The sequence below is a fragment of the Petromyzon marinus genome, chromosome 79 (genome assembly GCF_048934315.1).
Source record: "Petromyzon marinus isolate PM22_M1 ecotype Great Lakes invasive population chromosome 79, UKy_Petmar_22M1.pri1.0, whole genome shotgun sequence".
NCBI classification, from domain to species: domain Eukaryota; kingdom Metazoa; phylum Chordata; class Hyperoartia; order Petromyzontiformes; family Petromyzontidae; genus Petromyzon; species Petromyzon marinus.
In genome coordinates this window covers 22,851,807-22,877,704 of record NC_133745.1, presented here as the reverse complement: position 1 = coordinate 22,877,704, position 25,898 = coordinate 22,851,807, and the positions used below count along the sequence as shown (strand labels likewise).

General features: G+C 54.8%; 2 protein-coding genes across 2 annotated transcripts in view; one reads left to right on the top strand and one right to left on the bottom strand.

Annotated features, from left to right (window-relative positions):
- Positions 1 to 53, bottom strand: part of LOC142907471 (uncharacterized) — a 31,703-nt gene extending 31,650 nt beyond the window's left edge. The window contains exon 1 of the mRNA XM_076057024.1: positions 35 to 53. The gene's annotated coding sequence lies outside the window, so the exon portion shown is untranslated. The remainder of the gene's footprint in view (positions 1 to 34) is intronic.
- On the top strand, positions 40 to 25,636 carry LOC116937969 (lysosomal thioesterase PPT2-like). Its single transcript, XM_076057026.1, has 8 exons — positions 40 to 1,239; positions 4,691 to 4,838; positions 8,089 to 8,187; positions 11,289 to 11,393; positions 12,797 to 12,880; positions 17,251 to 17,335; positions 18,673 to 18,730; positions 25,490 to 25,636. Exons 1-8 carry the CDS (start codon positions 817 to 819, stop codon positions 25,631 to 25,633), a joined length of 1,146 nt encoding a protein of 381 aa, XP_075913141.1. The 5' UTR covers positions 40 to 816; the 3' UTR covers positions 25,634 to 25,636.
- Positions 25,637 to 25,898: the final 262 nt, after the last annotated feature.

Here is a 25,898-nt window from a genome sequence, read left to right as displayed (position 1 = left end):
TAAATGACGTCATACAGTGAACATTGACACCTACCCAGAGCGACTAAATGACGTCATACACCTCGAGTCCTCTTCCGTAACTTGGCAGCGGTAGCTCTGCTTCGATCGTTCCTCTTTGATCGTTCCTCTTTCATTCTTAGTGGGCTGACGGGGGAACGAAAGGGGAAGGAGGGAGGGGAAGGAGGGAGGGGAAGGAGCGAGTGAAGGAGCGAGGGAAGGAGGGACGGGAAGGAGCGAGTGAAGGAGGGAGGGGAAGGAGCGAGTGAAGGAGCGAGGGAAGGAGGGAGGGAAGGAGCGAGGGAAGGAGGGAGGGGAAGGAGCGAGTGAAGGAGGGAGGAGAAGGAGCGAGTGAAGGAGCGAGGGAAGGAGCGAGTGAAGGAGGGAGGGGAAGGAGCGAGTGAGGGAGCGAGTGAAGGAGGGAGGTGAAGGAGAGAGTGAAGGAGAGAGTGAAGGAGCGAGTGAAGGAGCGAGTGAAGGAGGGAGGGGAAGGAGCGAGTGAAGGAGGGAGGTGAAGGAGGGAGGTGAAGGAGAGAGTGAAGGAGAGAGTGAAGGAGGGAGGGGAAGGAGCGAGTGAGGGAGCGAGTGAAGGAGGGAGGTGAAGGAGGGAGGTGAAGGAGAGAGTGAAGGAGAGAGTGAAGGAGAGAGTGAAGGAGAGAGTGAAGGAGGGAGGGGAAGGAGCGAGTGAGGGAGCGAGTGAAGGAGGGAGGTGAAGGAGGGAGGTGAAGGAGAGAGTGAAGGAGAGAGTGAAGGTGAGAGTGAAGGAGAGAGTGGAGGAGCGAGTGGAGGAGCGAGTGAAGGAGCGAGTGAAGGAGTGAAATGAGGAGAACGTCAGAGGCGAGGGTTGTTGTGGTTGTGGTTGTTGTTGTGGTTGTTTGTCTGGCAGGGTTCTTGTCGCTTGCGTTCGCGAATGAAGGAGTTGATGAGGGGTTGATGCAGCGAGGTGGTGGTGGGGGTGTGGGTGGTGTTGGTGGTGGTGTGAGTGGTGGTGTTGGTGTGAGTGGTGGTGGTGGTGTGAGTGGTAGTGTGGGTGGTGTGAGTGGTGGTGGTGTGAGTGGTGGTGGTAGTGTGAGTGGTGGTGGTGTAGGTGTTGGTGGTGTGAGTGGTGGTGTTGGTGTGAGTGGTGGTGTTGGTGGTGGTGGTGTGAGTGGTGGTGGTGGTGTGAGGCGTCCTGTAGTGATCGTACACGGACTCCGAGATGGACCTGGAAACTACCAAACCCTGGCACGGAGGGTGAGGGAGGTGAGTGGTGAGTGGTGAGTCTGTGGGTGGTGAGTGGTGAGTCTATGGGCCTCTGTGTGGTGAGTCTGTGGGTCTCTGTGTGGTGAGTCTGTGGGTCTCTGTGTGGTGAGTCTGTGGGTCTCTGTGTGGTGAGTCTGTGGGTCTCTGTGTGGTGAGTCTGTGGGTCTCTGTGTGGTGAGTGGTGAGTCTATGGGTCTCTGTGTGGTGAGTCTGTGGGTCTCTGTGTGGTGAGTGGTGAGTCTGTGGGTCTCTGTGTGGTGAGTCTGTGGGTCTCTGTGTGGTGAGTCTGTGGGTCTCTGTGTGGTGAGTCTGTGGGCCTCTGGGTCTCTGTGTGGTGAGTCTGTGGGTCTCTGTGTGGTGAGTCTGTGGGTCTCTGTGTGGTGAGTCTGTGGGTCTCTGTGTGGTGAGTCTGTGGGTCTCTGTGTGGTGAGTCTGTGGGTCTCTGGGTCTCTGTGTGGTGAGTCTGTGGGTCTCTGTGTGGTGAGTCTGTGGGTCTCTGTGTGGTGAGTGGTGAGTCTGTGGGTCTCTGTGTGGTGAGTCTGTGGGTGGTGAGTCTGTGGGTCTCTGTGTGGTGAGTCTGTGGGTGGTGAGTGGTGAGTCTGTGGGTCTCTGTGTGGTGGTGAGTCTGTGGGTCTCTGTGTGGTGGTGAGTCTATGGGTCTCTGTGTGGTGGTGAGTCTATGGGTCTATGTGTGGTGATGAATCTATGGGTCTCTGTGTGGTAATGAGTCTATGGGTCTCTGTGTGGTGGTGAGTCTATGGGTCTCTGTGTGTGGTGAGTCTATGGGTCTCTGTGTGGTGGTGAGTCTATGGGTCTCTGTGTGGTGGTGAGTCTATGGGTCTCTGTGTGGTGATGAGTCTATGGGCCTCTGTGTGGTGGTGAGTCTATGGGTCTCTGTGTGGTGGTGAGTCTATGGGTCTATGTGTGGTGATGAATCTATGGGTCTCTGTGTGGTAATGAGTCTATGGGTCTCTGTGTGGTGGTGAGTCTATGGGTCTCTGTGTGTGGTGAGTCTATGGGTCTCTGTGTGGTGGTGAGTCTATCGGTCTCTGTGTGGTGGTGAGTCTATGGGTCTCTGTGTGGTGGTGAGTCTATGGGTCTCTGTGTGGTGAGTCTATGGGTCTCTGTGTGGTGAGTCTGTGGGTCTCTGTGTGGTGGTGAGTCTATGGGTCTCTGTGTGGTGAGTCTATGGGTCTCTGTGTGGTGAGTCTATGGGTCTCTGTGTGGTGAGTCTGTGGGTCTCTGTGTGGTGGTGAGTCTGTGGGTCTCTGTGTGGTGGTGAGTCTATGGGTCTCTGTGTCATGAGTATCGGATACTACTAGTAGTAGTATCATTAATAGTATAATTACTACTGATGATGATACTACAACTGATGATGATGATGCCACCACTGATGATGATGCCACTGATGGTTATGATACTGATGATGATGATACTACTGATAATGATACTGATGATGATAATGATACTACTTCTACTGATGATACTACTACTACTGATACTACTACTGATGATGATGATACTGATGATGATAATGATACTACTTATACTGATGATACTACTACTAATGATGATACTACTACTGATGATGATGTTACCGCTGCTGCTGATGATGATGATACTACTACTACTGATGATACTACTGCTGATAATGATGGTACTACTACTGATGATGATACTACTACTGCTGATAATGATGGTACTACTACTGATGATGATACTACTACTACTGATGATGATACTACTGCTGCTGCTGATGATGATACTACTACTGTTGATGATGATACTACTACTACTGATGATGATGATGATACTACTGCTGCTGCTGATGATGATACTACTACTAGTGATGATGATACTACTGCTGCTACTGATGATGATACTACTACTACTGATGATGATGATACTGCTGCTGCTGATGATACTACTGCTGCTGATGATGATACTACTGCTGATGATGATACTGCTGCTGATGATGATACTGCTGCTGCTGATGATGATGATACTGCTGCTGATGATGATACTGCTGCTGATGATGATGATACTACTGCTGCTGATGATGATACTGCTGCTGCTGATGATGATACTACTGCTGCTGCTGATGATGATACTACTACTGCTGCTGATGATACTACTTCTGCTGCTGATGATGCTACTACTACTGATGATGATGATACTACTGCTGCTGATGATGATGATGATACTACTACTGCTGATGATGATGATGATACTGCTGCTGATGATGATACTACTTCTGCTGCTACTACTGCTGCTACTGATGATGATGATACTACTACTACTGATGATGATACTACTGCTGCTGATGATACTACTGCTGCTGATGATGATGATACTGCTGCTGATGATGATACTACTACTGCTGCTGATGATGATACTACTTCTGCTGATGATGATGATACTACTACTGCTGATGATGATACTACTGCTGCTGCTGATGATACTACTTCTGCTGCTACTACTGCTGCTACTGATGATGATGATGATACTACTGCTGCTGATGATGATACTACTGCTGATGATGATACTGCTGCTGATGATGATACTGCTGCTGCTGATGATGATGATACTGCTGCTGATGATGATACTGCTGCTGATGATGATGATACTACTGCTGCTGATGATGATACTGCTGCTGCTGATGATGATACTACTGCTGCTGCTGATGATGATACTACTACTGCTGCTGATGATACTACTTCTGCTGCTGATGATGCTACTACTACTGATGATGATGATACTACTGCTGCTGATGATGATGATGATACTACTACTGCTGATGATGATGATGATACTGCTGCTGATGATGATACTACTTCTGCTGCTACTACTGCTGCTACTGATGATGATGATACTACTACTACTGATGATGATACTACTGCTGCTGATGATACTACTGCTGCTGATGATGATGATACTGCTGCTGATGATGATACTACTACTGCTGCTGATGATGATACTACTTCTGCTGATGATGATGATACTACTACTGCTGATGATGATACTACTGCTGCTGCTGATGATACTACTTCTGCTGCTACTACTGCTGCTACTGATGATGATGATGATACTACTACTGCTGCTGATGATGATACTACTTCTGCTGATGATGATGATGATGATACTACTACTACTGCTGATGATGATGATACTACTGCTGCTGCTGATGATGATACTACTTCTGCTGCTACTACTGCTGCTACTGATGATGATGATACTACTACTGCTGCTGCTGAAGATGATACTACTACTGCTGATGATGATACTACTACTGCTGCTACTGATGATGATGATACTACTACTACTGATGATGATACTACTGCTGCTGCTGCTGATGATACTACTGCTGCTGCTGATGATGATGATACTGCTGCTGATGATACTACTGCTGCTGATGATGATACTGCTGCTGCTGATGATGATGATGTTGCAGGCCCTGCCTGGGACCCAAGTGGTAATCCTCCGTGCCTTCAGTGACGACCCCAGCATCGTGGCTCTGTGGAGGCAGATTGGGGCCTTCTGGAAGGAGATGGAGCGAGTTGACTCCAGCCACGGACTCACCATCATCTGTGCATCACAAGGTGATGGTGGTGGTGGTGATGGTGGTGATGGTGGTGGTGGTGATGGTGGTGATGGTGGTGGTGATGGTGGTGGTGATGGTGGTGGTGGTGGGGGTGGTGGTGGTGGTGCTGGTGGTGGGGGTGGGGGTGATGGTGGTGGTTGGGGTGGTGGTGGTGGTGGTGGTGGTGGTGGGGGTGGTGGTGGTGGTGGTGGTGGTGGTTGGGGTGGTGGTGATGGTGGTGGTGGTGGTTGGGGGGTGGTGGTGGTGGTGGTGGGGGTGGTGGTGGTGGTGGTGATGTTAATGGTGGTGGTGATGATGGTGGTGATGTAGGGGTGATGTTGATGTTGATGGTGGTGATGTTGATGGTGGTGATGATGTTGATGGTGGTGGTGACGTTGATGGTGGTGTAGGGGTGATGTTGATGTTGATGGTGGTGATGATGGTGATATTGATGGTGATGTTGATGGTGGTGATGATGTTGATGGTGGTGGTGATGTTGATGGTGGTGTAGGGGTGATGTTGATGTTGATGGTGGTGATGTTGATGGTGATATTGATGGTGATGTTGATGGTGATGTTGATGGTGGTGGTGTAGGGGTGATGGTGATGTTGATGATGATGGTGTAGGGGTGATGTTGATGGTGGTGGTGATGTTGATGGTGGTGTAGGGTGATGTTGATGTTTATGGTGATGTTGATGATGGTGATGTTGATGGTGATGTTGATGGTGATGTTGATGATGATGGTGTAGGGGTGATGGTGATGTTGATGGTGATGTTGATGGTGGTGTAGGGGTGGATGTTGATGTTGATGATGGTGATGTTGATGGGATGTTGAGTGGTGGTGTAGGGGTGATGTTGATGTTGATGATGGTGATGTTGATGGTGATGTTGATGGTGGTAATGTTGATGTTGATGATGGTGATGGTGATGTTGGTGGTGGTGGTGTAGGGGGTGATGTTGATGGTGGTTTTGTAGGGGTGATGTTGATGGTGGTAATGTTGATGTTGATGATGTTGATGATGGTGATGGTGTTGGTGGTGGTGGTGTAGGGGTGATGTTGATGGTGGTTTTGTAGGGGTGATGTTGATGGTGGTGATGTTGATGGTGATGTTGATGGTGGTGGTGTAGGGGTGATGTTGATGGTGGTGGTGTAGGGGTGATGTTGATGGTGATATTGATGGTGATGTTGATGGTGATATTAATGGTGATGTTGATGGTGATGTTGATGGTGGTGATGTTGATGGTGATGTTGATGGTGGTGGTGGTGTAGGGGTGATGTTGATGATGGTGATGTTGATGGTGGTGGTGGTAGGGGTGATGTTGATGATGGTGATGTTGATGTGGTGATGTTGGGTGATGGTGTAGGGGTGATGGTGATGTTGATGGTGATGATGATGGTGCTGTTGATGGTGATGTTGATGGTGGTGATGTTGATGGTGGTGATGATGATGGTGATGTTGATGGTGATGATGATGGTGGTGATGTTGATGGTGATGTTGATGGTGGTGGTGTAGGGGTGATGGTGATGTTGATGGTGATGATGATGGTGATGTTGATGGTGATGGTGATGTTGATGGTGGTGGTGATGTTGATGGTTATGATGATGTTGGTGATGTTGTTAGTGGTGGTGATGTTCATGGTGATGTTGATGGTGGTGATGTTGATGGTGATGTTGATGGTGGTGATGTTCATGGTGATGTTGATGGTGGTGATGTTGATGGTGATTGATGGTGGTGATGTTGATGGTGATGTGATGGTGGTGGTGGTTGATGGTGATGTTGATGGTGGTGGTGTAGGGGTGATGTTTGATATTGATGGTGTTGATGATGGTGATGGTGATGTTGATGTTGGTGGTGTAGGGGTGATGTTGATGGTGGTGATGTAGGGGTGATGATGGTGATGTTGATGGTGGTGGTGTAGGGGTGATGTTGATGGTGATGTTGATGGTGGTGATGGTGATGATGGTGATGTTGATGGTGGTGGTGTTGATGGTGGTGGTGTAGGGGTGATGGTGATGTTGATGGTGATGTTGATGATGTTGATGGTGGTTGTGTAGGGGTGATGGTGATGTTGATGATGATGATGGTGGTGGTGGTGATGATGGTGATGTTGATGGTGGTGGTGTAGGGGTGATGGTGATGTTGATGGTGATGTTGATGGTGGTGATGTAGGGGTGATGTTGATGGTGATGTTGATGGTGGTGGTGTAGGGGTGATGGTGATGTTGATGATGGTATGTTGATGAGATGGTGATGTTGATGATGGTGATGTTGATGATGGTGATGTTGATGATGGTGATGTTGATGATGGTGGTGGTGGTGTAGGGGTGACTGGTGATGTTGATGATGGTGATGTTGATTGTGGGTGGTGGTGTAGGGGTGATGTGATGTGGCTGTTGATGGTGTAGGGGTGATGTGGTGATGTTGATGGTGATGATGTTGATGGTGGTGGTGTAGGGGTGATGGTTGATGTGTTTATGATGGTGATGTGATGATGGTGATGTGATGTTGATGGTTGATGTTGATGGTGGTGTAGGGGTGATGTGATGATGATGATGATTGTGGTTGATGATGGTGATGTGTGATGTGGTGATGTTAGGTGATTTTGATGGTGATATTGATGATGGGATGTTGATGGTGATGTTGATGGTGGTGGTTTAGGGGTGATGGTGATGGTGGTGTTGATGATGGTGATGGTGATGATGATGGTGGTGGTGTAGGGGTGATGGTGATGTGTGGTGATGATGATGGTGATGTTGATGATGTGATGGTTGATGGTGGGTGTGTAGGGGTGATGGTGATGATGATGGTGATGATGTTGATGGTGGTGGTGTAGGATGATGTTGAGGGTGATGTTGGTGTTGATGGTGGTGATGTTGATGATGTTGATGGTGGTGGTGTAGGGGTGATGTTGATGGTGGTGATGGTGATGTTGATGATGGTGATGTTGATGATGTTGATGGTGATGTTGATGTTGATGAGGGTGATGGTTGATGGTGATGTTGATGTGTTGATGGTGATGATGGTGATGGTGGTGGTGTAGGGGTGATGTTGATGGTGATGTTGATGGTGATGTTGATGATGGTGGTGATGTTGATGGTGGTGGTGTGGGGTGATGTTGATGGTGATGTTGATGTTGGTGGTGTAGGGGTGATGGTGTTGAGGATGTTGATGGTGTAGGGGTGATGATGGTGATGGTGATGTTGGTGGTGTAGGCGTGATGGTGATGATGTTGATGGTGATGATGTTGATGGTGTTGATGGTGGTGTAGGGGTGATGGTGTGTCGAGCCATCTCTTCCGTGGTTCACAATCACAGAGTTCACACCTTCATCTCCCTGGGAGGTCAGCTGATGGGGCTCTATGGAGGAGGTGCGGACACACACACACACAGAGACACACACAGAGACACACACACACAGACACACACACAGACACACACACAGACACACACACAGACACACACACAGACACACACACAGACACACAGACACACACACAGACACACAGACACACACACAGACACACACACACAGACACACACACAGACACACACACAGACACACAGATTCACACACACACACAGACACACACACACAGACACACACACAGACACACACAGACACACACAGACACACACAGACACACACACACAGACACACACACAGATACACAGATTCACACACACACACACACAGACACACAGAGATACACTCATGCAGAGAGTGTGTGTGTCCTCCGTGTCTCCCCGTGTCTCGGTGTGTGTCTCACCCGTGTCTCTGTGTGTGTCTCACCCGTGTCTCCCCGTGTCTCCCCGCGTCTCTCCGCGTCTCACCCGTGTCTCCCTGTGTCTCCGTGTGTGTCTCCCCGTGTCTCCCCGTGTCTCCCACGACTCCCCATGTCTCCCCCGTGTCTCCCCGTGTCTCCCCGTGTCTCCCCTTGTCTCCCCGTGTCTCCCCGCGTGTCTCCCCGCGTGTCTCCGTGTCTCCCCGTGTCTCCCCGCGTCTCAACCATGTCTCCCCGTGTCTCCCCCGTGTCTGCCCGTGTCTCCCCCGTGTCTCCCCCCTGTCTCCCCGTGTCTCCCCGTGTCTCCGTGTGTGTCTCACCTGTGTCTCCCCCGTGTCTCCCCGTGTCTCCCCGTGTCTCCCCGTGTCTCACCCGTGTCTCCCCGTGTCTCCCCGTGTCTCCCCTTGTCTCCCCGTGTCTCCCCGTGTCTCCCCGTGTCTCCCACGACTCCCCATGTCTCCCCCGTGTCTCCCCGTGTCTCCCCGTGTCTCCCCGTGTCTCCCCTTGTCTCCCCGTGTCTCCCCGTGTCTCCCCGTGTCTCCCCCGTGTCTGCCCGTGTCTCCCCCGTGTCTCCCCCCTGTCTCCCCGTGTCTCCCCGTGTCTCCGTGTGTGTCTCACCTGTGTCTCCCCGTGTCTCCCCGTGTCTCCCCGTGTCTCCCCTTGTCTCCCCGTGTCTCCCCGTGTCTCCCCGTGTCTCCCCGCGTGTCTCCGTATCTCCCCGTGTCTCCCCGCGTCTCACCCATGTCTCCCCGTGTCTCCCCGTGTCTCCCCCGTGTCTCACCCGTGTCTCCCCCGTGTCTCCCCCCTGTCTCCCCGTGTCTCCCCGTGTCTCCGTGTGTGTCTCACCTGTGTCTCCCCCGTGTCTCCCCGTGTCTCCCCGTGTCTCCCCGTGTCTCACCCGTGTCTCCCCCGTGTCTCCCCCCTGTCTCCCCGTGTCTCCCCGTGTCTCCGTGTGTGTCTCACCTGTGTCTCCCCCGTGTCTCCCCGTGTCTCCCCGCGTCTCCCCGTGCCTCCGTGTGTGTCTCACCCGTGTCTCCCCGTGTCTCCCCGTGTCTCCCCGTGTCTCCCCGTGTCTCACCCGTGTCTCCCCCGTGTCTCCCCCCTGTCTCCCCGTGTCTCCCCGTGTCTCCGTGTGTGTCTCACCTGTGTCTCCCCCGTGTCTCCCCGTGTCTCCCCGCGTCTCCCCGTGCCTCCGTGTGTGTCTCACCCGTGTCTCCCCGTGTCTCCCCGTGTCTCCCCGTGTCTCTCCCCGTGTCTCCCCGTGTCTCCCCGTGTCTCTCCCCGTGTCTCCCCGTGTCTCCCCGCGTCTCACCCTTGTCTCCCCGCGTCTCCCCGTGCCTCCGTGTGTGTCTCACCCGTGTCTCCCCGTGTCTCCCCGTGTCTCTCCCCGTGTCTCTCCCCGTGTCTCCCCGTGTCTCCCGGTTTCTCTCCCCGTGTCTCCCCGTGTCTCACCCGTGTCTCCCCGCGTGTCTCCCCGTGTCTCCCCGCGTGTCTCCCCGTGTCTCCCCGTGTCTCCCCGTGTCTCCCCGTGTCTCCCCGTGTCTCCCCCTGTCTCCCCGTGTCTCCCCGTGTCTCTCCCCGTGTCTCCCCGTGTCTCCCCCTGTCTCCCCCTGTCTCCCCGTGTCTCCCCCTGTCTCCCCGTCTCTCCCCGTCTCTCCCCTTGTCTCCCCGTGTCTCCCCGTGTCTCCCCGTGTCTCCCACGACTCCCCATGTCTCCCCCGTGTCTCCCCGTGTCTCCCCGTGTCTCCCCTTGTCTCCCCGTGTCTCCCCGTGTCTCTCCCCGTGTCTCCCCGTGTCTCCCCGTGTCTCTCCCCGTGTCTCCCCGTGTCTCCCCGCGTCTCACCCTTGTCTCCCCGCGTCTCCCCGTGCCTCCGTGTGTGTCTCACCCGTGTCTCCCCGTGTCTCCCCGTGTCTCTCCCCGTGTCTCTCCCCGTGTCTCCCCGTGTCTCCCGGTTTCTCTCCCCGTGTCTCACCCGTGTCTCACCCGTGTCTCCCCGCGTGTCTCCCCGTGTCTCCCCGCGTGTCTCCCCGTGTCTCCCCGTGTCTCCCCGTGTCTCTCCCCGTGTCTCCCCGTGTCTCCCCGTGTCTCCCCCTGTCTCCCCGTGTCTCCCCGTGTCTCTCCCCGTGTCTCCCCGTGTCTCCCCCTGTCTCCCCCTGTCTCCCCGTGTCTCCCCCTGTCTCCCCGTCTCTCCCCGCGTCTCCCCGTGTCTCCCCGCGTGTCTCCCCCTGTCTCCCCGTGTCTCCCCGTGTCTCCCGGTTTCTCTCCCCGTGTCTCCCCGTGTCTCCCCGTGTCTCACCCGTGTCTCACCCGTGTCTCACCCGTGTCTCACCCGTGTCTCACCCGTGTCTCCCCCGTGTCTCCCTGTGTCTCCCCGTGTCTCCCCGTGTCTCCCCGTGTCTCCCCGTCTCTCCCCGTGTCTCCCCGTGTCTCCCCCCCTTGTCTCCCCGTGTCTCCCCCGTGTCTCCCCCGTGTCTCCCCGTGTCTCCCCGTGTCCCGGTGTGTGTCTCACCCCTGTCTCCCCGTCTCTCCCCGTCTCTCCCCGTCTCTCCCCGTCTCTCCCCGTGTCTCCCCGTGTCTCCCCGTGTCTCCCCGTGTCTCCCCCCCCTTGTCTCCCCGTGTCTCCCCGTGTCTCCCCGTGTCTCCCCGTGTCTCCCCGTGTCTCCCCGTGTCTCCCCGCGTGTCTCAGAGCCCCCCTGGGTCCAGAGTGCCTTTCCCTGGTTCCTGTCCGTGGTCTCCGCCTTCTGCTATTGGCGGCTGGGACAGGAGGTGTCGGTGTGCAACTACTGGCACGGTACACGTGGGGGGAGACACGGGGAGACACGGGGAGACACGGGGAGACGCGGGGAGACACGGGGAGACGCGGGGAGACACGGGGAGACACGGGGAGACACCTTGGGTGGAGACACGGGGAGACGCGTTGGTGGAGACACGGGGAGACAAGGGGAGACACCGTGTGTGGAGACACCGTGGGGGGAGACGCGTGGGTGGAGACACAATGGTGGAGACACAGGGAGACGCGGGGAGACGCGGGGAGACGCGGGGAGACGCGGGGAGACATGGGGAGACACGGGGAGACACGGGGGAGACACGGGGAGACGCGGGGGAGACACGGAGAGACGCGGGGAGACGCGGGGTGACGCGGGGAGACACGGGGAGACACGGGGGGGGGAGACACGGGGAGACACGGGGAGACACGGGGAGACGCGGGGAGACACGGGGAGACACCTTGGGTGGAGACACGGGGAGAGACACGGGGAGACACCTTGGGTGGAGACACCGTGGGGGGAGACACATTGGTGGAGACACGCGGAGACACGGGGGAGACACCGTGGGGGGAGACACGGGGAGACGCGGGGAGACACATTGGTGGAGACACGGGGAGATGCGGGGAGACGCGGGGGGGGGGAGACACGGGGAGACACGGGGAGACGCGGGGAGACACCGGTGAGACACGGGGGAGACACGGGGAGACACGGGGAGACACGGGGGAGACACGGAGAGACACGGGGGAGACACGGGGAGACACGGGGAGACACGTGGGGGGAGACACATTGGTGGAGACACATTGGTGGAGACGCGGGGAGACGCGGGGAGACACGGTGAGACACGGGGGGGGAGACACGGGGAGACACGGGGAGACACGGTGAGACACGGGGAGACACGGAGGGGGAGACACGGGGAGACGCGGGGAGACGCGGGGAGACGCGGGGAGACGCACTGACACGGGGACACGTCCAGGATGAGGTGAGGGCGGAGACACGGGGAGACACGCTGACACGGGGGAGACACGGGGAGACACGCTGACACGGGGGAGACACGGGGCGGGAGACTTGGGGAGACACATTGGTGGAGACACAGGGGAGACACGGGGAGACACGGGGGGGGAGACACGGGGAGACACGGGGGGGGGAGACACGGGGGAGACAAGGGGGGGGGAGACACGGGGGGGGGAGACACGGGGGAAACAAGGGGGCGGGAGACACGAGGAGACTTGGGGAGACACGGGGAGATACGGAGGGGGAGACACGGAGGGGGAGACACGTGGAGACACGAGGAGACACGGGGGGGGAGACACGGGGGGGGAGACACGGGGGGGGAGACACGTGGAGACTTGAGGAGACACGTGGAGACACGTGGAGACACGTGGAGACACGGCCCCGACCCGTCTCACGTCCCTCTCCTGTCCCACCCCAGACCCGACCCACCAGCAGCGCTACCTGCACAAGAACTTGTTCCTGCCCATCATCAACAACGAGACGCCTCACCGCATGGCTCAAGGTGATGCACACACAGAGACGCCATCTTGCTCAGGGTGACGGGCTGCCACCTTGGTCAGGGTGACGGGCTGCCATCTTGGTCAGGGTGACGGGCTGCCATCTTGGTCAGGGTGACGGGCTGCCATCTTGGTCAGGGTGACGGGCTGCCATCTTGGTCAGGGTGATGGGCGGCCACCTTGGTCAGGGGACGGGCTGCCATCATGGTCAGGGTGACGGGCTGCCATCTTGGTCAGGGTGACGGGCGGCCATCTTGGTCAGGGTGACGGGCTGCCATCTTGGTCAGGGTGATGGGCTGCCACCTTGGTCAGGGTGACGGGCTGCCATCTTGGTCAGGGTGACGGGCTGTCATCTTGGTCAGGGTGACGGGCTGCCATCTTGGTCAGGGTGACGGGCTGCCATCTTGGTCAGGGTGATGGGCTGTCATCTTGGTCAGGGTGATGGGCTGCCATCTTGCTCAGGGGACGGGCTACATCTTGGTCAGGGGACGGGCTGCCATCTTGCTCAGGGGGCAGGTTGCCATCTTGCTCAGGGGGCGGGAGATCGAACCCACGACCTCCCATAGACCAGGCGAGGTAGTCAACTACTCACCACGAGGAGAGAGAGAGACACAGACTCACCACGACCTCCCGTAGACCAGGCGAGGTAGTCAACATCTCACCACGAGGTTAGAGAGAGGGAGACACAGATTCACCACGACCTCCCGTAGCCCAGGCGAGGTAGTCAACATCTCACCACGAGGTTAGAGAGACACACACAGACTCACCACGACCTCCTGTAGACCAGGCGAGGTAGTCAACATCTCACCACGAGGTTAGAGAGAGAGAGACACAGACTCACCACGACCTCCTGTAGACCAGGCGAGGTAGTCAACATCTCACCACGAGTGAGAGAGAGACACACAGACTCACCACGACCTCCTGTAGACCAGGCGAGGTAGTCAACATCTCACCACGAGGTTAGAGACACAGACTCACCACGACCTCCTGTAGACCATGCGAGGTAGTCAACATCTCACCACGAGTGAGAGAGAGAGAGACACAGACTCACCACGACCTCCTGTATACCAGGCGAGGTAGTCAACATCTCACCACGAGGTTAGAGAGACACACACAGACTCACCACGACCTCCCGTAGACCAGGCGAGGTAGTCAACATCTCACCACGAGGTTAGAGACACACACAGACTCACCACGACCTCCTGTAGACCAGGCGAGGTAGTCAACATCTCACCACGAGTGAGAGAGAGAGAGACACAGACTCACCACGACCTCCCGTATACCCGGCGAGGTAGTCAACATCTCACCACGAGGTTAGAGAGAGAGAGAGACACAGACTCACCACGACCTCCTGTATACCAGGCGAGGTAGTCAACATCTCACCACGAGGTTAGAGACACAGACTCACCACGACCTCCCGTAGACCAGGCGAGGTAGTCAACATCTCACCACGAGGTTAGAGACACACACAGACTCACCACGACCTCCCGTAGACCAGGCGAGTTAGTCAACATCTCACCACGAGGTTAGAGACACACACAGACTCACCACGACCTCCCGTAGACCAGGCGAGGTAGTCAACATCTCACCACGAGTGAGAGAGAGAGACACACAGACTCATCACGACCTCCCGTAGACCAGGCGAGGTAGTCAACATCTCACCACGAGGTTAGAGAGAGAGACACAGACTCACCACGACCTCCCATAGACCAGGCGAGGTAGTCAACATCTCACCACGAGTGAGAGAGAGAGACACAGACTCACCACGACCTCCCGCACACCAGGCGAGGTAGTCAACATCTCACCACGAGGTTAGAGACACACACAGACTCACCACGACCTCCTGTAGACCAGGCGAGGTAGTCAACATCTCACCACGAGTGAGAGAGAGAGACACAGACTCACCACGACCTCCCGCACACCAGGCGAGGTAGTCAACATCTCACCACGAGGTTAGAGACACACACAGACTCACCACGACCTCCTGTAGACCAGGCGAGGTAGTCAACATCTCACCACGAGGTTAGAGAGAGCGAGAGACACAGACTCACCACGACCTCCCGTAGACCAGGCGAGGTAGTCAACATCTCACCACGAGGTTAGAGAGAGAGACACAGACTCACCACGACCTCCTGTAGACCAGGCGAGGTAGTCAACATCTCACCACGAGGTTAGAGAGAGACACACAGACTCACCACGACCTCCTGTAGACCAGGCGAGGTAGTCAACATCTCACCACGAGGAGAGAGAGAGACACAGACTCACCACGACCTCCCGTATACCAGGCGAGGTAGTCAACATCTCACCACGAGGTTAGAGAGAGAGAGAGACACAGACTCACCACGACCTCCTGTAGACCAGGCGAGGTAGTCAACATCTCACCACGAGGTTAGAGACACACAGACTCACCACGACCTCCTGTATACCTGGCGAGGTAGTCAACATCTCACCACGAGTGAGAGAGAGACACACAGACTCACCACGACCTCCCATAGACCAGGCGAGGTAGTCAACAGCTCACCACGAGGTTAGAGAGAGACACAGACTCACCACGACCTCCTGTAGACCAGGCGAGGTAGTCAACATCTCACCACGAGGTTAGAGAGACACACAGACTCACCACGACCTCCTGTAGACCAGGCGAGGTAGTCAACATCTCACCACGAGGAGAGAGACACACACAGACTCACCACGACCTCCTGTAGACCAGGCGAGGTAGTCAACATCTCACCACGAGGTTAGAGAGACACACAGACTCACCACGACCTCCTGTACACCAGGCGAGGTAGTCAACATCTCACCACGAGGAGAGAGAGAGACACAGACTCACCACGACCTCCCGTAGACCAGGCGAGGTAGTCAACATCTCACCACGAGGTTAGAGAGAGAGAGAGACACAGACTCACCACGACCTCCCGTAGACCAGGCGAGGTAGTCAACATCTCACCACGAGGTTAGAGACACACACAGACTCACCACGACCTCCTGTACACCAGGCGAGGTAGTCAACATCTCACCACGAGGAGAGAGAGAGACACAGACTCACCACGACCTCCCGTAGACCAGGCGAGGTAGTCAACATCTCACCACGAGGTTAGAGAGAGAGAGAGACACAGACTCACCACGACCTCCCGTAGACCAGGCGAGGTAGTCAACATCTCACCACGAGGTTAGAGAGAGACACAGACTCACCACGACCTCCTGTAGACCAGGCGAGGTAGTCAACATCTCACCACGAGGTTAGAGACACACACAGACTCACCACGACCTCCCGTAGACCAGGCGAGTTAGTCAACATCTCACCACGAGGAGAGAGAGAGACACAGACTCACCACGACCTCCTGTATACCAGGCGAGGTAGTCAACATCTCACCACGAGGTTAGAGAGAGACACAGACTCACCACGACCTCCTGTAGACCAGGCGAGGTAGTCAACATCTCACCACGAGGTTAGAGAGAGACACAGACTCACCACGACCTCCTGTAGACCAGGCAAGGTAGTCAACATCTCACCACGAGGTTAGAGAGAGAGAGAGAGACACACACAGACTCAGCACGACCTCCTGTAGCCCAGGCGAGGTAGTCAACATCTCACCACGAGGAGTGAGAGAGAGACACAGACTCACCACGACCTCCTGTAGACCAGGCGAGGTAGTCAACATCTCACCACGAGGAGAGAGAGAGAGGGACACAGACTCACCACGACCTCCCGTAGACCAGGCGAGGTAGTCAACATCTCACCACGAGGTTAGAGACACACACAGACTCACCACGACCTCCTGTATACCAGGCGAGGTAGTCAACATCTCACCACGAGGTTAGAGACACACACAGACTCACCACGACCTCCTGTATACCAGGCGAGGTAGTCAACATCTCACCACGAGGAGAGAGAGAGACACAGACTCACCACGACCTCCTGTATACCAGGCGAGGTAGTCAACATCTCACCACGAGGTTAGAGAGAGAGACACACACAGACTCACCACGACCTCCTGTAGACCAGGCGAGGTAGTCAACATCTCACCACGAGGTTAGAGAGAGAGAGAGAGACACAGACTCACCACGACCTCCTGTAGACCAGGCGAGGTAGTCAACATCTCACCACGAGGTTAGAGAGAGACACACAGACTCACCACGACCTCCCGTAGACCAGGCGAGGTAGTCAACATCTCACCACGAGGAGAGAGAGAGAGAGAGACACAGACTCACCACGACCTCCCGTAGACCAGGCGAGGTAGTCAACATCTCACCACGAGGTTAGAGAGAGAGACACAGACTCACCACGAGGTTAGAGACACACACAGACTCACCACGACCTCCCGTATACCAGGCGAGGTAGTCAACATCTCCCCCCACTCTCCTCCCTCTGCAGTGTTCAAGAGAAACTTCGTGCAGCTGAAGCGTCTGGTGCTGGTGGGTGGCTCGGCGGATGGCGAGCTGAGACCTTGGCAGACCAGGTGGGGACCCCCCCCACTGCAGGCTCTGGGGAGGTGGTGGTGGTGGTGGTGATGGTGGTGGTGGTGGGGGTGGTGGTGGTGGTGGTGGAGGTGGAGGTGGAGGTGGTGGTGGTGGTGGTGGGGGTGGTGGTGGTGGTGGTGGGGGTGGTGGTGGTGGTGGAGGTGGTGGGGGTGGTGGTGGTGGGGGTGGTGGTGGTGGTGGTGGTGGAGGTGGTGGTGGTGGTGGTGGTGGTGGAGGTGGTGGTGGGGGTGGTGGTGGAGGTGGAGGTGGTGGTGGTGGTGGAGGTGGAGGTGGTAGTGGTGGTGGTGGGGGTGGTGGTGGTGGTGGTGGTGGAGGTGGTGGTGGTGGTGGTGGTGGTGGGGGTGGTGGTGGTGGTGGTGGTGGTGGAGGTGGTGGTGGTGGTGATGGTGGTGGTGGTGGGGGTGGTGGTGGTGGTGGTGATGGTGATGGTGGTGGAGGTGGTGGTGGTGGGGGTGGTGGTGGTGGTGGGGGTGGTGGTGGTGGTGGAGGTGGTGGGGGTGGTGGTGGTGGTGGGGGTGGTGGTGGTGGTGGAGGTGGTGGGGGTGGTGGTGGTGGGGGTGGTGGTGGTGGTGGTGGTGGTGGTTGTGGGGGTGGTGAGGGTGGTGGTGGTGATGGTGGTGGTGGAGGTGATGGTGGTGGTGGTGGTGGTGGTTGTGGGGGTGGTGAGGGTGGTGGTGGAGGTGGTGGTGGTGGTGATGGTGGTGGTGGGGGTGGTGGTGGTGGTGGTGGTTGGGGAGGTGGTGGGGGTGGTGGTGGTGGTGATGGTGGTGGTGGTGAGGGTGGTGGTGGTGGTGGTGAGGGTGGTGGTGGTGGTGGGGGTGGTGGTGGTGGAGGTGGTGGTGGTGGAGGTGGTGGTGGTGGAGGTGGTGGTGGAGGTGGTGGTGGTGGTGGGGGTGGTGGTGGTGGTGGTGGTGGTGATGGTGGTGGTGGTGGGGGTGGTGGTGGGGGTGGAGGTGGTGGTGGTGGTGGTGGGGTGGTGGGGGTGGTGATGGTGGTGGAGGTGGTGGTGGAGGTGGTGGTGGAGGTGGTGGTGGTGGTGGGGGTGGTGGTGGTGGTGGTGGAGTTGTTTGTGGTGGTGATTATCATGATGGTGGTGCTGCTGCTGATGATGATGATAATGGTGATGATGATGGTGGTGATTATGATGATGGTGGTGATGATGACACTGATGATGATGATGATGGAACTGATGTTGATGCTGATAATGATGATGATACTGATGGTGATGATGGTGATTTCACTGATGGTGATGATGATGCTGATCGTGGTGGTGCTGATGATGATGCTGATGATGATGTTGTTGATGTTGTTTCAGTTTATTTGGCTTCTATGACAGCAAAGCCTCCGAAGTTATCGACATGGTCAATCAGCCTGTGAGAGACTCACACACACACACGTACATACACACTTACATATACACTTACACACTTACACACACATATACACACTTACATACACCCACATACATACACACTTACATACACATTTACATACACACTTACATACACACACACAGTCACACACACACACTTACATACACATTTACATACACACTTACATACAACAACAACCGCCATTCGCCACTAAGTGGCGGTGACGTCACCACGACGCTTGTGCCAGGCTTGTGCCACTTACATACACACACACAGTCACACACACACTTACATACACACTTACACACTTACATACACACTTACACACTTACATACACACTTACATACACTTGCACACACACTTACATACACACTTACATACACACTTACATACACACTTACACACTTACATACACACACATACATACACACACAGTCACACACACACACTTACATACACACTTACACACACATACACACTTACATACACACTTACACACTTACATACACACTTACATACACACTTACACACTTACATACACACTTACACACTTACATACACACTTACATACACTTGCACACACACTTACATACACACTTACATACACACTTACATACACACTTACATACACACACATACATACACACACAGTCACACACACACACTTACATACACACTTACACACACATACACACTTACATACACACTTACACACTTACATACACACTTACATACACACTTACACACTTACAGACACACTTACATACACACACAGTCACACACACACACACACACTTACACACACACTTACATACACACTTACACACTTACATACACACTTACATACACACTTACACACTTACATACACACTTACACACTTACATACACACTTACATACACACTTACATACACACTTACACGCTTACACACTTACATACACACTTACACACTTACATACACTTACATACACACTTACATACACACTTACATACACACTTACATACACACTTACATACACACTTACACACTTACATACACACTTACACACTTACATACGCACTTACACACTTACATACACACTTACAAACACACAAACACACTTACAAACACACAAACACACACATACACACACACTTACACACATATACACACACTTACACACACTTACATACACACACATACACACACACTTACATACTCACACACTTACACACACACTTACATACACACATAGACACACACACACACATAGACACTCACACACATAGACACACACACACAGTTACACACACACACAGTTACACACACACAGTCACACATACAGTTACACACACACACACAGTCACACATACAGTTACACACACACACAGTTACACACAGTTACACACACACGCATACACTTACACACACGCACACAGTTACACACACAGTTACACACTTACATACACATACACTTACACACACACATACAGACACACACTTACACACTTCATACTCACTCATACACTCACTCACTCATACACTCACTCACTCATACACTCACTCACTCATACACTCACTCACTCACACACTCACTCACTCATACACTCACTCACTCACTCATACACTCACTCACTCATACACTCACACACACTCACTCTGTATCTGTGTATATATGTGTGTGTGTGTCTGTGTATCTGTGTGTATCTTTGTGTGTCTGTGTGTATGTGTGTATCAGTGTCTGTGTGTATATATGTGTATCTGTGTGTATGTATCTGTTTCTATTATATCTGTGTGTATATGTATCTGTGTGTGTGTGTCTGTGTGTGTATGTATCCTGAATGCCGCATAGGCATTCAGGATACATACACACACAGACACAAAGAATGAAGGGGGCGTGGGAGCGTGGCGGTGAGGTGTGGGAAGCTGTAAGCCCCAGGCTACTTTGGGCTCGCCTTCCCATCAACCGGAGGCGAGGAATGGTGGTCGTGGTTACTTATGCCCCCACCGAAGATGAACATCCGTGGAGGGATGCAGGCAAAGCCGATGAGTCAGATGCCTTCTATGACCTCCTGTCACAGGTGCTGGCTAAAGTGGCCCCTCGGGATAGAGTCATCATGTTGGGTGACTTCAATGCCCGAGTTGGTCATGATACTGGCACCTGGTCTGGAGTGATTGGAGGGCATGGGCCAGATCAGCTCAATAACAACGGTAGGAGGCTGCTAGATTTTTGTGCAGCCCATGGGCTTGTAATTACCAACACGCTGTTCCGGCATCGGCGCATCCACACAACATCATGGATGCATGCCGGGTCCAAGCAAGAACATCTGCTGGACTACATAGTGACGGACCAGCGAATGCGAGCCCATGTCCTTGACACCAGGACCTACCGTGGAGCTGATCTGCCCTCTGACCATCGACTAGTCATCTGTAAGATGCGCCTGCCATTCTTCCACTCCGGTGGTGGGTGTACACCCAGGACCCCATTCCAACCTAAAGTGGCCTGGTCTCAGTTATCTGATGAAAGTTGCAAGCGAGAATTTCATCATCGCTTGCGACTGGGATTGGCATCGTCCCCGACTCCTCCTGATGTCGAGGGTAAATGGGCGAGGTTTAGGACTATGACTCATGCAGCTGCAATGGCTGCTTTGGGTACGCGGTCCAGACATCCCCAGACACCCTGGATGACAGAGGAGTTGTTCAGGATGGTTGAGAAAAAGCGACAGGCCAACTGTCATCGGCTACAGAATCCCACGTCAGAGAATGAGGAGGCTTACCGCAGCCTTCGCTCGGAGGTTCGGAGAGCCGTGAGGCGCTGCAAGGATGGGTGGTGGTCGCGGGTTGCTGAGGAGATGGAGTCTGCCTCAGTGGCCCGTGATCACAAATCTCTATTTAACTCCATCAAAAAAGTAACCTGCAGCACCACACCTATTACCATCATTAGGGGAAAAAATGGTGATCCAATTTCCGACCCCCAGGAACAGGTTCGCAGATTTGCTGAGCATTTCTGTGAGGTTCTGGGGGAGGGAAAATCCCTCAGCCAGGAAAACATCGTGGCACAAAGTGAGGATGACCCTGCTGAGGCTGCGGTGCCTCAAATATTGGATGAAGTCACCCCCTGTGAGTGGCTGGCTGAGGTGCCAGCTGCTGAGGAAGTATTGAAGGCGATCCGGAGTCTGAGACCAGGAAAGGCAGCGGGCAGAGATGATCTCCCAAGCGAAATGCTGAGGGAGGGTGGCGTTTGTGCACAGACTGCCCTATATGACATCATAACAACAGTCTGGACCACTGGACGGGTTCCGCAGGATTGGAAGGATGCCCTGGTGGTCCCCCTTTTTAAGAAGGGGGACCGCACAGACTGTAACAACTACAGGGGCATCTCACTCCTCAGTGTGCCGGGAAAGGTCCTGGCAAGGATTATTCAGCATCGCCTTGCCAGGCACGCTGAGGAGAGGCTTGCGGAGCCCCAATGCGGTTTCAGGAAAGGGCGGTCCTGCACAGATGCCATATTTTCTGTCCGTCTGCTACAGCAGAGGTGTAGGGAATTCCAACAAGACCTACATCTCTGCTTTATTGACCTGGTCAAGGCCTATGATACCATCAGTAGGCCTGGGCTCTGGGTCGTTCTTCGTGCTTTTGGAGTACCTGACCCTCTGCTCACGATCATTAAGGACCTTCATGATGGTGAGCGGGCCCGGGTAAAACTACGTGGCCGGGAGTCAGAGCCATTCCCTGTACACCTTGGGGTGCGACAGGGATGTCCTCTGGCTCCCACATTATTTAACATCTATTTTGACCACGTAGTTCGTGAAGCCTTCAATAGCTGTACCGGGGGAATCTCCATATGGTACAGATATAATGGGAGGCTAATCGACGCCCGGGTGCGGTCAAGGGATGGCTCCCTATTGCTCAACCACGTTATGTATGCTGATGACTTGGTAATAGCTGCTCAGTCAGAGGAGGAGTTGGAGACGCTGCTGCTGAGACTGGAGCGTGCCACTAAGAGGTGGGGCCTTACCATCAGCCCCACCAAAACTAAGCACCTGCCTGGGTATTTTGTACCATCGGACACTCCACCCCCACAGCTCCCAATCGGTGATGGGGCAGTTGTGGAGAGAGTGGAGAGTTTCCCATACCTGGGCAGTGTGCTTATGACTGGCTCCAGTTTAACAGCAGAGGTCTCACTCCGAATCAGTCGAGCGGCAATATCTTTTCATCGGTTGCGTAACGCTGTGTGGAAGCTACCTGGTCTGTCGCTCCGCACTAAGCTTCAGGTCTTCTCGGCCACGGTCATTCCCTCCCTTCTCTACGCTTGCGAAACGTGGACCCCCCTAATGGAACATCTTCGCCGGTTAGAAACATTTAGGCTGGCCTGCCTACGATCCATCCTGGGTTTAACCAGACTGGATTGTGTGAGGAGCTCACAAATCCTTGAAAGATCTGGGCAGGGTCCCATCGGTGAGCTCCTCCGGCAGGCAAGGCTGCGATGGCTGGGTCATGTAGCCCGCATGCCCAGCCACCGCATGCCGAAACAGCTTTTGTTTGGCCGGATTGAGGGGGCTAAGCGGGCGCGGCACGGGCTAGAGAAGAGATGGAGTGATGTGGTACAGGAGGACGTGGAGCTGAGTGGACTTGCCGATGACTGGTACCAGCGGTGTCAAGATCGGCCTCTGTGGAGGAGGCTCGTGAAGGATGCTACTGGGCAGTTGGAGGCAGTCGCCCTCCAACAACAACGGAGGGCGGAGGAGCGACGCTCACAACAGCGAGCGGAGCGCCGGGTGGCTAAAGCACAGCAGGTTGGCACAGTAGGGGGCACAGGTGGTGCATCAGCCAGTCATCTCAGTCAGTCGACCAGTGGCACCTGGGTCTGCCCCGTGACCTCCTGCCAGCGGGCGTTCGACACTTCACGTGGCCTCAGGGTGCACATAGCCTGGCACAAGCGTGGTGGTGACGTCACCGTCACTTAGTGGCGAATGGCGGTTGTTGTTGTTGTTGTATGTATCCGTGTGTTTCTGTCTGTGTGTATCTTTGTGTGTGTGTGTCTGTGTGTGTGTGTCTGTGTGTGTCTCCGTGTGTGTGTATGTATCCGTGTGTGTCTCTGTGTGTATGTGTCTGTGTGTTTGTGTGTCTGTGTATCTGTGTTTGTGTCTGTGTTTGTGTCTGTGTGTCTGTGTGTATCTGTGTCCGTGTGTGTCTGTGTTTGTGTGTGTCTGTCTCTGTGTGTGTCTGTCTGTGTGTGTCTATCTGTGTGTGTGTATCCGTGTGTGTCTGTGTGTTTGTGTGTGTCTGTGTGTCTGTGTCTGTGTGTGTATGTATCCGTGTGTCTCTGTCTGTGTGTGTGTGTCTGTGTCTGTGTGTGTGTCTGTGTCTGTGTGTGTCTCCGTGTGTGTGTATGTATCCGTGTGTGTCTCTGTCTGTGTGTATCTGTGTCTGTGTATCTGTGTTTGTGTGTGTGTGTGTGTCTGCGTGTGTCTGTGTGTGTCTGTGTGTCTGTGTCTCCGTGTGTCTGTGTCTCTGTGTGTCTCCGTGTTTCTGTGTGTGTCTGTGTCTTCGTGTGTCTCCGTGTGTCTCCGTGTGTCTCCGTGTGTCTGTGTGTCTGTGTGTGTCTGTGTCTGCGTGTGTCTGTGTGTCTCCGTGCGTCTCCGTGTGTCTGTGTGTGTCTGTGTCTCCGTGTGTCTCCGTGTGTCTGTGTGTGTGTCTCCGTGTGTCTGTGTGTGTGTCTCCGTGTGTCTCCGTGTGTCTCTGTGTCTCTGTGTGTCTCCGTGTGTCTCCGTGTGTCTGTGTCTCCGTGTTTCTCCGTGTGTCTCCGTGTGTCTGTGTGTCTGTGTGTCTCCGTGTGTCTCTGTGTGTCTCCGTGTGTCTGTGTGTCTGTATGTCTCCGTGTGTCTCCGTGTGTCTCCGTGTGTCTGTGTCTCCGTGTGTCTCCGTGTGTCTCCGTGTGTGTCTCCGTGTGTCTCCGTGTGTCTGTGTGTCTCTGTGTGTCTCCGTGTGTCTCCGTGTGTCTCCGTGTGTCTGTGTCTCCGTGTTTCTCCGTGTGTGTCTCCGTGTGTCTCCGTGTGTCTCCGTGTGTGTCTCCGTGTGTCTCCGTGTGTCTGTGTGTGTGTCTCTGTGTGTGTCTCTGTGTGTCTCCGTGTGTGTCTCCGTGTGTCTCCGTGTGTCTCCGTGTGTGTGTATGTATCCGTGTGTGTCTCTGTCTGTGTGTCTCCGTGTCTCCGTGTGTCTCCGTGTGTCTCCGTGTGTCCGTGTGTCTCCGTGTGTCTCCGTGTCCGTGTGTCTCCGTGTGTCTCCGTGTGTCTCCGTGTCTCCGTGTGTCTCCGTGTGTCTCCGTGTGTCCGTGTGTCTCCGTGTGTCTCCGTGTCCGTGTGTCTCTGTGTGTCTCCGTGTGTCTGTGTGTCTCCGTGTGTCTCCGTGTGTCTGTCTGTGTGTCTCTGTGTGTCTCCGTGTGTGTCTCCGTGTGTCTCCGTGTGTCTCCGTGTGTGTCTCCGTGTGTGTCTCCGTGTGTGTGTGTCTGTGTGTCTCCGTGTGTCTCCGTGTGTCTCCGTGTGTCTGTGTGTGTCTGTGTGTGTCTGTGTGTATCTGTGTCTCCGTGTGTCTGTGTGTCTGTGTGTGTCTGTGTCTCCGTGTGTCTCCATGTGTCTGTGTGTCTCCGTGTGTGTCTCCGTGTGTACGCGTCTGCGTGCACTCTACATTTTGTGCGCATCTCCCAAGCGGCACTTGCCCCTGTGTATCTGCTCGCGCTACCTGGGGCCACCTTTGCCTGTGCCTGCCTCCCTTCCAGGTCTACACCCAGGATCTGTTTGGCCTGCGGACGCTGGACAGGAGAGGAGGTCTGGTGGCCTGTACAGTGCCAGGCGTGGTTCACAAGGCCTGGGTCCGGAGCGAAACGGCGTTCCGGCGGTGCATAGAACCTCACCTCTGGTAGAAGGAGATGCGGCGCGGGGGAGAGAGAGAGAGAGACACCGGGAGAGAGAGAGAGACACGGGGGGAGAGAGAGACACGGGGGGAGAGAGAGACACGGGGGGAGAGAGACACGGGGAGAGAGAGACACGGGGTTAGAGAGACACGGGGAGACACGGGGAGAGAGAGAGAGAGAGACGCGGGGGGAGAGAGACACGGGGAGAGAGAGAGACACGGGGGGAGAGAGACACGGGGAGAGAGACACGGGGGGAGAGAGACACGGGGAGAGA